The sequence below is a fragment of the Panicum hallii genome, chromosome 7 (assembly GCF_002211085.1).
Source record: "Panicum hallii strain FIL2 chromosome 7, PHallii_v3.1, whole genome shotgun sequence".
NCBI classification, from domain to species: domain Eukaryota; kingdom Viridiplantae; phylum Streptophyta; class Magnoliopsida; order Poales; family Poaceae; genus Panicum; species Panicum hallii.
Window position 1 is genome coordinate 40,399,712 of NC_038048.1, and position 12,471 is coordinate 40,412,182.

Below are 12,471 nucleotides of genomic sequence, written 5' to 3' on the forward strand. Positions count from 1 at the left end.
ACATGATATAAATAAATACAATACAATATAGGTTTTCTCTATATCTATAGATAAACAAACATGAAATATATTTTCTTCAATAGTACCTTTAATCACCTAGTGAACCCCTAACTAAGATGCTCTCCATGTTTCATGATATCTTGCCACAATTCACAAATAGAGTTCTTTTAGACTTTGTTTGGACGTAGATATTTTGGTGGTGCAATTGTATTGGTGGAGGAATGCCAAAGCTGAGTGGAAAGGAAATGCCCTTCAATGCTAAAGCTGTTGTTTGGATATCTGTGCAACTACTAGTTGGAATCAAATGGTAACAGCCAATTTTAATTTCTATTTGGATGTGCAAACTTATAAATTGTAAATTTTAAAGAGTTTGAACATTATACATTGTTGTGCATGTATGAAAATATAGTTTTATAAACATGAGGATTATAAGAATGGTTATATATCACTTTATAAATAAAAAAAATAAATAATATTCTGAATAATTATAAAAACAGTAGGATACCATGAAAAAATATGGCGAAAATATTAAATGCAACAATATCACAACAGCATTATATAGGCAATAGCATATGACATCAGTAGCTTCCAAGGCATCTTGTGGTGCTGCACAGGGAGAGGTGGGGGAGCAGGGAAGATTGGGGCTAAGTGAATCCGTGTGGGGATGGGGAAGGAAAATGGCGGAGGATGGCTAGAACTTGGAGATGCCTGAGGATGAGGAGGAGGGAGGGGAGGGAAAGAACTTGCAGCAGCGCCGTCGCCTTCCTACAGTCTACACAACACATGGAGAAGTTGGGGAGGAGAGATTGGGGGCGAATTGGACCAACAAGGAGAGAAGAAACGATGGAAGATGGTCGGAGATGCCAGAGGAGGAGGAGGGAGGAAACCGGCAGGGGCGGTGTCTTTCTCCAGTTGCCCCTTCCGTTCCCCTCAAGTGGTAGCAACTTTTGTTTTTCACGAGCGCAAATGAAGGGCTACGCACGGATATAGAGCGGCGGAAGAGGAGAGGGAGCCGATTCAGCCGAATTCGGAGGGAGGATGGGGGGAGGGGGCTTAGTATTGTAGGCGGGCTCGCGTGAGCGTGGCCAAAAGATTCGTGGCATTGTGATGCGATTCCATGGGCTAATATCTAGATCATCCAAACGACAAAATTGGTGGGTATCTAATGCCAATGCTTGATTCTAGGTCTCAATACCAACATCCAAACATAGTGTTATTCTCATCAAGATTCATAACTATCAAAGTGAACATCTAAGTCTTCAAAATTTTCATATCATTCGCTCTTTGTTCAATTACATACTTGATTGTAATGGGGATGAGAATCCATTAAAAGTTTTAAAGACCACCTCCTTGGGCACACTTCACTCTTCATAAAATATCTAGCCGTAAAATAAATTGTAAAATAATAAGGAAATTATTCAAGTTCAATACGCACATATCAAATTTGAGAATTCATGACCACTTGGAATTGCAATGTACCGATTTTTTTTGAAGGGCAATGTACCGATTTGAATTGTTTCATAATGTAGCTCAACTTCCCACCATGACCGAGCTGGCGAGCCATATCTGCGGAGGAAAAGGGAAGGGCCATTCTGTAATTTCCCGACTCTAATCGTCCCTGTTCGCCATTGCCCTAGGTTACTCTGGAGCACTTCGGCGACGCTTCCAATCCAGCCTCCCCCTCCCCCTCCCCCTCCGGCCCAGGCCACGAACTCGCCAAAAGAGGCAAACCCTACGGAAACCGCCCTAAAAATTTCCCAGTTCCAGCATCCAACACCTGATTCGTCCTGCCGAGTCGTCGTCTTCGGGCCGGATCTATCCGCTAGCCTGATTTCTCCTCGATTTGAGCGCTCATCGTTGCGATGGATCCACGGGCCAGGTACCCTCCTGGCATCGGGAACGGCCGCGGCGGGAACCCCAACTATTACGGCCGTGGCCCGCCGCCGCCTCAGCAGCAGCAGCATCACCACCACCAGCCGCCGCCGCCGTCGCAGGCGCACCACCAGCAGTACATGCAGCGTCAGCCGCAGCCACAGCCACAGCCCTCGCAGCACCTCAACCAGCAACAGCAACAGCAACAGCAGCAGTGGCATCGGCGGAACCAGATCGCTGCAGAGGCCGCGGGTGCCAGCGCACAGAGGGCACCGCCTGCCGTGGATGGCATCGATTCAAGGTGATAGGAGGAACGTGAAATGTCTACAACTTATTTTGTAGTGGTACTGATTGTTCGGTAGTCATGTGATTTGTAGACATGGAATTTCGTTAGCTAAGGCCACTCCGAGTAGTTAGTGGAATTTTACCTGTAGTGCTCTGAGGTTTGTACTTTGTAGTCAGACTTGCGGTGCTAGATAATAGATAGGAGAATTACATAGTTTTTCTTTGAAAAACTAGAATTGCATAGTCTAATCCAAATTTTGTGGAAGCTTGGTATGCACAGCAGCTTTCAACAAATAATCAGAAAATTAATGTCCGACTGGCTTCTGACTCCTTGGGTGCGGTATGAGCCAGCAGCCTCACGGTGTGAGTACAACCCAGAAGCATGTGTAGACCACCGGTAGATGGAGTAGTACATGGGGGACGTACACAGCAGTAGCACGTACAGTATTTTCCTTGTCAATAGGACTGTTACTAATGTGCGACTGATGGAGCAAGCTGTTGTTTATATTTTGGAAAAACTTCTACTCCCTCTGACCCAAATTATAGCTACTTTTAGGTTTGTCCTAAGTCAAATTCTATTAGGTTTGACCAAATTTATAAGAAAGCGTCTTGAGATCTATGACATCAATTTAGTATAATCAAATCAGTCATGAAGTACATTTTCATGGTGGTCTTATTTGGTGTTGTAGATGTGAGTAATTTTTTTCTATAAATTTGGTCAAACCTAAGATAGTTTGACTTAGGATGAGACGAGCCTAAAAGTAGCTATACCTTGGGACATTGGGTGTAGCTGTGAGTTCTGTTCATGGGAAACATGGTTCTTATCATTTCCAGTTTAGTTTGCATAAATTTCATTTGGGGTCATTGAACTGAGTTTAGTAAAAGGATGAGAAGGCTGATTCGAACCCAGGACCTTTAGGACACAAGTGGAATGACTATACTACTGCGCCAGGGCCACCGTTCTGGCTTGAGTTAGTTGGAAGTAATATATTCACTAAATAGAAATTGTTTTGCTGTCTGTGATGACCACCATGCTGTTCATAGTGCAGCCACTTAGTTCTATCATGCTAAGTCTAGGGTGTGGCTGGCTGGCTGTTGCATTCTATGATTTAATATGCCTTTTGAAAATACATTGTAATGTAGTAGTTATATAGTTATAATGGCGGCTATTATGTAATTCTTTTTTTTACTTTCATGGCATATGCTATAATTCATATAATAGAAGGCCAGCGATTAAATTTTATCCTTTTGCAGTTCACAAGATTGGAAGGCTCAGCTGAAGCTTCCACCTCCAGATACACGCTACAGAACAGAGGTAATTTATTGAACACCCCCCATCCATGTCAGTCCTCAGTACTAGATAGTATGCTTGCTATGGACCGTCAAGTTTTTAACACTATTACCATCTATATTATGTTGTTCTTGAAAAGATTGTCTCTTTTCATGGGGTATACATGTTTTCAATCACGAGAACAAATGATAAATTAACAGTGTAGTTATTGCTAATTTGGATGTTTAGAGTAGATATAGTTTTTGATGATATATCTTTTTGTTCTGTTCATTATTACAAGCAATGATATCTCAGAACTATGATATTAGCTATTGGACGATGAAAGAAGGGTATTTGGTGCAGCTGATGTTCAACATATTATCATATTAAATTTGAAACCCCATTCAAACTTTTCATATATCCACTTTATTTTTAAGAATACATTGTTGAGTGCTAATTGAGTCAAGTGTCTAGTTTGTTTGATGTTTGTTCCTTTTGATCATGATATGTATCTTCCCAATTTTTGCTGACCCTTGTGGCCATGCCATGTGAATTTCTCTATTTCTTACTTTCTTTAAAAATTATCTGTGCAGGATGTTACTGCAACCAAGGGAAATGAATTCGAAGACTATTTTCTGAAACGTGAACTTCTTATGGGAATATATGAGAAAGGATTTGAAAAGCCTTCACCTATCCAAGAAGAAAGCATCCCTATCGCATTAACTGGTAGTGACATTCTTGCAAGAGCAAAAAATGGAACTGGCAAAACTGCTGCATTTTGTATACCTGCGCTAGAAAAGATTGACCAAGACAAAAATGCTATTCAAGGTGTTTTACTATTCAAGATATTGCATTATCCTGCATGGGGCTCATGATCAATATGAATATTTAAGTTCTAACTTCTTTCTTCTGATATTCAGTTGTCATATTAGTCCCCACAAGGGAATTGGCTTTACAAACTTCGCAAGTCTGCAAAGAACTTGGGAAACACTTGAAAATTCAAGTAATGGTCACTACTGGAGGAACCAGCCTAAAGGATGATATTATTCGGCTTTATCAACCTGTTCATCTACTAGTTGGGACACCTGGTCGAATTTTGGACCTTACAAAGAAAGGCATTTGCATGCTGAAGGATTGTTCTATGCTTATAATGGATGAGGTATCACATAGTTTTGTTGCCATATGGGATTGCTTTTGCTCGTAAATAAATAGTCACTTAATTATAATATTTTTTCTGAAGTATTTTTATGGTCTTGTATAATCTCCTTATAATCTATGAACAGAAGAACAAAACAAAAGCGAAGGCAAAATATTTGCAATGTTTTTTCAACCCTTGGAGATTTATTCACTTTCTGTACTCCAGGCAGCTTAATTTCCCCTTTTAACCTTGTTCTCAGTTCGCTGGGCATTGCAATGAGTTACTTTTCTATTTGAGGCAAAGTGGATTAAGAAAATGCTGTTTATGTCTTTGTTTGCTCCTACAGGAGCAGAGTATCTCTGTTATGATTTTAATTTATAAGACAACCAAAAATGGCAAAATCTGATTATGTGAACCATGTCACATTGCTCATTATGTATTATATATTGGATGGAAGTTTTGCAAAGCAGACTTAAAAACCCTAAAGAATAACATAAATAATTGGTTTCTGAAGAAAAAAAAAGAGAGAACGATACTAAGAAGTTAAGTTTGAATTGATGGCGTGGTGAAAGATTTGTCAATAGATAGGCCTACACTCTTACAGCCATTTGTTTCCTTGTAGGCGGACAAGCTTCTTTCTCCTGAGTTTCAACCTTCTATTGAACAGTTGATTCGATACCTTCCATCAAATCGACAAATTTTGATGTTCTCAGCAACATTTCCTGTAACCGTCAAGGAATTCAAGGATAAATATCTACCTAAACCTTATGTTATTAACCTTATGGATGAACTTACGCTTAAGGGAATTACACAGTTCTATGCTTTTGTGGAAGAAAGGCAGAAAGTTCATTGTCTTAATACTCTCTTTTCCAAGGTTTGTTTTTTCCCATATAAACTTCATACTTATATGCGCCTCTATGTTCTGTGACCTTGAATACAATGATATGTGACTGATGCATATAATGCTCTTTTTCATACAGCTGCAAATTAACCAATCCATAATATTCTGTAACTCTGTAAACCGTGTTGAACTTTTGGCAAAGAAGATTACTGAGCTTGGTTACTCTTGCTTCTATATCCATGCTAAAATGCTGCAAGATCATCGCAATAGGGTATTTCACGATTTTCGCAATGGTGCATGCAGGAACCTTGTGTGTACAGGTATCAGACTTCGCTTTTCTAGGCTCTCTATCTTTTCTTTTCCCTTTCTTTTTGATTGATTGGAACTATTTTATGGCTAAATAATTTCATTTTCTGCTCACAAGCTCTATCGTATCTGTAATTATGGACATTTTTTTGTGCCCATTCTCTCATTGCAATTAAACTACTATTTTTGTTTTCAAGTAATTGATAGTGTTGGCTTTGCTTTTCAACAACGGAGGTTGTATTTAGGCAGCATGTGTTATCTTGGAATTGCTTTGGCCAGTCCATGTTTAGGACTTGGTATCATAAAAAATCGTACATGAGGCCGTTTTTTGCTCTTCAATGTTCTTTTGGTATGTAGCCTGTCTGGCAGCACTTACAATAACTGCCTGCCTAGTGCCTAGTGCTTCTGGAAACATTCCAAATGAATGAGCAAGATTTTGATCCTGTAGAAATGTAAATTAGAGTAAATGAGGTATTTGCTATTTAGAGTGATATGGTTGTCTCTTGAAATCTTTAGACTAAAAGAAGATACAATTCTCCACTCTAGGGATGAAATGGTAGAGAACAGTTCATTGTTTTTCTTAGTTGCTTTCAGTAGGTTAGCTTATGAACTGCTATAGTTCATGGAATGTCTTTGCCCCAATGACTCCTTGTTATTGAAAGCTGTTGTTTTCGCTGTTGAGCGTAGCTTTTTATTTGAGCAAATATAATTGTTATTTGATCTCTGGTTCTAACAATTTGTCTTTCCCTTGCAGATCTTTTTACGAGGGGAATAGATATCCAAGCTGTCAATGTTGTCATCAACTTTGATTTTCCCAAGAACGCAGAAACATATCTTCACAGGGTACGCAATAAAAGAACTGAAATTTTAGTTTGATGCTCAAATGTAACCTTCCAAGGATTCATTTCATCCTCAGAGAAATAATACTCTACCAAGATGGCTGTAGGCATACGAGTGGACATATTAGAGGAAATGAGTATATGTCACCTTGCAGAATTGAATTATTTCTATCCATTTTATCATCTCTTTTGCTTTCCCCATTATGAATAAGCAAATTGGCATGGTACCACGTGGTGGTGCGACACTTTGTATGTGTGTACGGTTTCCTTGAATTTGTATTCATTTACAGGTTGGTAGATCTGGGAGATTTGGCCACCTTGGTCTGGCTGTGAATTTGATCACATATGAGGATCGGTTTAACTTGTATGTACTTTCTCATAACTTCTGTAGATATTGTCTTTCTCCTTTTTTTTCTATAACTTAGTATTTTTTTGGTGGTTACAGGTATCGGATTGAGCAAGAACTTGGAACGGAGATAAAACCAATACCTCCTCAGATAGACCGAACTATATATTGCCAATAGTTATATTAGAGAGTGATCTTGTAGCCAGTCTCTTGAAGGAATAAGACAACTTGTGTAAATATCAGCTCACCAGGTATGATTCTTCCACCATGAGTGGCTACATAATAAAACAAAGTTACAGACTTAAAGTTATGGTGTCTACTAGTTTTTATGCTACCATGGCCCACTCCATACTCTTCAAACTTCACAACCTAGTTGTATATCAATGCTGAAAAAAATCTATTTTATACATGGACAGTAGTTGATATGATATTATGATGTCAGGGTGTCATGTGTCACACCATACCCCAAATTTATAGGGAAAAAGTTAGTAGAATTAGATAACTTTAAGCTTACAATTGGCACTGAGAAAAAATTGGATTTTGGTAAAGTTCCCCAAAGCTGTATCAATCTGAATACTGTGGTTGACTCTTCCATTCGCGGTGCAGGTTTCATTCTGTTATATCATATGATGTATTACACCCAAAGCTGTGGGGCACTCGGTAACTAGTGACATGTAGCCAAGCTCACCTAAATTCAGACTTGGTGATGCATGTGGATGATCACAGCTAGACATCAGTAAACGTCGCCAAAAGCGGCATGTACTCAGGCTGTTTGCCCCCAAGCTTGTCATACATGTGCTGGACAATGTAACGGCTGGCTTTTTCTACAGGACATTTTAACCCTGGTACCTCTCTGCGTTGTGATCTCGGCGCGAAGAAACTGATCATTCCACTTAGTCATGTATTGTCATTTCTGTCAGTTGTGTCAAGCTATATAGATCTTGGGCACCTAATTAGACTCCCATTTTCCAGTATTTTGTATTTACGTCATCCTGTGCGTTCCCAGTGGCAGTCCTGTATTGTCTAGATTGGTTCAGTACTGTGTGCTAGTGTGTCTTTACCCAGATCAGGGTTTTCATTTGCTTCCCTTTTTTTTCCCGTAATGTGAGAATGTACCTTTTGATGTCGTGGTTCTAGTCGAAACAGTTAAAACATGTTGTCTTCGTACTCCTTGCTATGGGGATGGAAAAGTGGCACTAGACAGAAGTTCTGTTATGACGAACTGTGCCTTCATTTTAAAAGGAAGAGCATGTTATTGTGTCTTTGCCCTCAGGCGATAATTAAGCATTGAAGTTGGAGTTGAATTTCCCGCTTTGAATTCCAATTGAAAATTGCCTGCAGGAATTCACCGAAAGTTTTTGGTAATCGTTTGATTATTGTCCTTCATATAGCTCGATGGATTCTGACAGATGAATCTAGCCAGGCCAAAATCTGAAGTGTTTACATCCAAAACGAATAATTAATATACTTCCCATGGAGGCAGAGGTAGTCTATCTGAATAAAGGCACCATGAACAGCAATAATCATCTTGTTTCAGCTAACTGGCCAGTGCATAGCAACATAGGCAGCTCTACAGCTGCACTGTATTGACTTCATTTATAGAAAAACTTAAGCACAAATGAACTCTAAATCCAAGGAATTCAAAGGCTGGTTTTCTGATTAGAGAGAAGCCAACTATGTGAAGCATTTACATATTGACAATAATCAAATAAAGCTCCCGACGCTAGTTATGCTCAGAGTTGAAAGAACAAACAAGCACATCTGAGTATCTGAAGCTTAAAAATCGGATAAATGGCTAACCTTTGCTCAAAGAAAGAAATGAAAACTGCAAGTATGTACTAACACAATACTAAGAACCCCATCTGTCACGACCCAAATTTGATAAATATGATTAACAATTAACCAACATCTTCATGAGCATCATTAAAGCATAATGAGGCATCTTGTACATGTGTTGGCATGAGTTATTTAATTTTTGTGCTTTGTTTGAATGCTTGCTTGTGAAGTAAGTTTAATTTTCGCCATACAACTGTGCCTCCAAACAATTTTTAAATACTAGACTTAAAATGATGAATTTAAAATAATTTTGCTCAATTTTGTGAAGACGAACCCGAGGTATAAAATTCATGGAAGTTTCAAACACTGCTGTTTTATTTATTTTTCTGTGAGCAATCTATAATGTCTTTTTGAGTGTTTGTTGTTGCATTGTGTTCTTGGCGGTTTTGTCTCGCTGCTGTTAAAATTTAGTAATTTTTGAAGCTCGGAAAGTTACTTTTTTTCAAAATTGAACTCGAACCAACGTTTTTACTCTTTTTCCCTCGCCCGGGCTCCCGCCTGTCAGCCCCTTCTTCCTCTCGCTTCTCTCTCCCGCGCCTGTTGGGCGAGCAGAAGCTGCTTCTGCTCGCCACGTCGCGCGCCTCACTGGCCGGCGAAGCCCCGAGCAAGCGAAATCCCACCCATTCCCTCGCTCCGCTTCTCCTTTTAAGCCCGTTCACAGCCTCCCCAAGCCCTAGCCGCATTTTCCCCATCTCCACCATTGCCGCCGCCACCTCCTTTCTTCCCCAACTCCGGCCGCCGTCGATTCGCCCTCTCCGGTGAGCTCCGCCTCTATTCCTCGCGTCTACGGCCTCTCCTCGCCCTCCTAGACCCATTCCAGCCCTAATCCTCTCCGTTCCCCCATCCTGCAGGGGTTCCCGACGAGCTCCTCCCGTCGCCGCCGTCGTTGCCTTGGAGAACCCCCGCCGCCGTCTCATCGCGCCTCCGCCTATCACTGGTGAGTCTCGCCGCACCCTCCCTCAGCCCATGCGTGCGACTTCGCCCCGCCCCGGCCATCTTCGCCGCCGGCCGCCGGAGCTGCGCCGCTCCGCATCGCGAGCGCGCGCTCGCGCGTGCTGGCAACGCCCCCGGCTCGACCTTGACCCGGCCTGTGTCTCCTTTGACCCCGGTCCCGCTTGTCAGCCTTTGCTGCTGGGCGGAACGCGTAGATCCAGGGTTTCCCGAGGGTTTTTGTGCCAAAACATTCTGAAGATTTGTTTTAATGGCTTTAGATCTTGTAAAATGTGTAGATAAATGTGTAATGCTCCAAAATATTGAATCTTGTTCTGTTGTATTCCTTGAGATCTACCTTGTAAAATTGTTGGATATCTTGTCTCTGTTCCAGTAATTTATTTATGTTTTGTTTATGTGAAAGTGATTTAATTACTTGTTAAATGAACTGGTGCTCTAAAATTTCCAAACATAGTTTTGTTAGATCCCTTGTTAAATTATTTATCCAATGGTGTATTGTTTTTATGCAAGAAACCATATGTTTGTTAGGATTTTAGATTAATTTCATGTTTGTTGCCTGTAAGCTTGTTTATTGCATAATTTTTACATAAAAACTGATAAATTGGTAAATCCACTTGTGTTATCGTATTTCCTCTATCTAGCTCTCATGGTAATTTTCTAGAAGTTGTTTGAAGTGATTTGAATGTTATTTAAGATCTAACTTGTTTAGAGTAGCTGAAAATTATCATGCTCATAAATAATTTTATAATTTTTTCTGCAAATCCAACTCTCACGAGATTGTTTTGATGTTCTCTGCATGCTCAAATTAATTCATGATTTATGCTTACTGTATAAATTTATTGTTAATATTTCTTGCTCTTAAGTGCTTAAAGATGCTTGATTGTTGAAAGGACTTCAAGATGTCTAGATGGGGGTGAATAGGCTAATCAAAACTTAAAAATACTTTGAACACTGTCAGCAACAGAGATGTCCGGATACTCCGGACTTTATATTCGGAGTTTCCGGAGATAATGTTCGGACTATTCGGGTATGAAACAATCTACACAAAAATAAAGATACTGATGCTGTAATTTAGATCGAGTACATTTAGAAAAGCTAGTGGTACCTTTGGAGTGTTTCTCACCAGTTGTCTTGCTCTAAAGACTTGTATAATAGTAAATCGATCTTAAACCCTGTAAAGTTAGTCTCACAAATAAATAACTAATAAAAAAGTAAGGAGCACAGGAGAGACAGAATTTGTTTTCCGAAGTTCACTCCTAAAGGAGCTACGTCTTCGTTGAGGAAAAATTCGAGAGAAGGTGCTCAAGAGCCCCTATGCTCCTCTCCCAAAGGTGAGACCAACGCTCAAACCTAAGGTCACTTGCTAAATGTTCCTCCGAGAGGAGTGACGAATACAAACTTTTCGTGGTGCTCACAACTTGCTCGAGCACTCACGAGCAACGTCTAGCCGTCTAGAAGCTTGAAGCTCCAAGAGTAACAAACTTGAATCCACCGGCTAGACGAGGATGATATGCTCAAGAGATGGAATGGAAGCTCACTAGCACAAATCTTTGCTCTTGCAACAATCTCACTTGAATCCCCAAAGGAAATCACTCAACAATGAAGAAAAGATGAGTGAGAGAGTTCTTCTTTAGCTTGTGGGCGTTTCTGGTCGAAATGAGCAAGAGACTGGTCTGAGTGAGAGGTTATGGGGATATTTATACTTCCTCTCACAGGAAACTATCCGTTGGCGAAAGGGTACCCGGATACTCCGGGTATATGTCCGGATACGTCGGGTATATATCCGGATACTCCGGATACTGGGGTCCGGAGACTCCGGACTCAGAGCAATTTACGGACAGAGAACAGTTACCCGAAGACTCCGGGTATATATCCGGATACTCCGGATATCTTTGTCCGGACATTTTGGACCAGAATCAGGACCCAGACACTCCGGGTTTAATAGGGAATTTTACAAGAAGGTTGTTTATAGTGGTAGATTTGATTCTCATCGTTTTTGTAGATTCTCTTGAGCACAACTACCACATTAACACCTGTAATTAACACCTGTAGATCAAAATCTCTCTCGATAGTACGGCGTTCCTATACTTAATTTCAAAATAAAATATACTCTTCATGTAAATTTGAAACACCGCTTTTCATTTTCTTTTTGAGGGATCATGCTTCGTAATACGCTTTGCTTATTCAACCTTAGCACCTGAATACATGTTTGATAACACGATTAAATATACACGTGCATTGCCATCTACCATCAAAACCCACTAAGGGACCTAGATATCTTTCAGTTATCTATCATTCCATATTGTACCATTCATTCTTCATGCCATATCATCTCATGCATGAATCATGGCAGCATGCTAATGCATACGCTCATTCATGGATTATAGCGACCGAACCGCTGGAGAACGAAACTGCCGAGCCCGTTGAAGTTGTCAAACCTGAGCCCGCTGTCGAGTACGTGGTTGAACTGGAAGAAAATCAAGGCAAGCAGCTAAGCATGATATTTTTTTTACCCGCCTAAATTGATTTAGTTTTAGTTATCTCATTTGGGTATCTATGGTTATGTATTATGTTTATCTATCGCATTGTTGTACCTACTCTTATGCATTACCCTTCCTTAAATTGTTTATCCATATCCTTGTCACATGATAGTTTGGTTAACTAATTAAATTTGACTAGTTTCTTAGCCATGCTTAGATTTATTTTATAACCTGAAAGGAAATATTAGAATAGGATCACACTACACTAACTTGGTTATCTTTGATCGCACTTGTTCGGTTATGATTT

At 40.2% G+C, this 12,471-nt stretch overlaps 1 protein-coding gene and 1 long non-coding RNA gene across 2 annotated transcripts; both read left to right on the plus strand.

Annotated features, from left to right (window-relative positions):
- The first annotated feature begins 1,603 nt into the window (after positions 1-1,603).
- Positions 1,604-8,161, plus strand: LOC112899630 (DEAD-box ATP-dependent RNA helicase 6). The gene is made up of 10 exons (XM_025968175.1): positions 1,604-2,173; positions 3,412-3,472; positions 4,021-4,255; positions 4,348-4,586; positions 5,188-5,439; positions 5,546-5,726; positions 6,467-6,555; positions 6,842-6,915; positions 6,997-7,148; positions 7,504-8,161. Exons 1-9 carry the CDS (start codon positions 1,863-1,865, stop codon positions 7,073-7,075), a joined length of 1,521 nt encoding a protein of 506 aa, XP_025823960.1. The 5' UTR covers positions 1,604-1,862; the 3' UTR covers positions 7,076-7,148; positions 7,504-8,161.
- Positions 8,162-9,252: 1,091 nt separating this feature from the next.
- On the plus strand, positions 9,253-12,203 carry LOC112899632. Its single transcript, XR_003230084.1, has 3 exons — positions 9,253-9,491; positions 9,585-9,670; positions 12,072-12,203. It is a non-coding gene; the product is annotated as an uncharacterized LOC112899632 (long non-coding RNA).
- Positions 12,204-12,471: the final 268 nt, after the last annotated feature.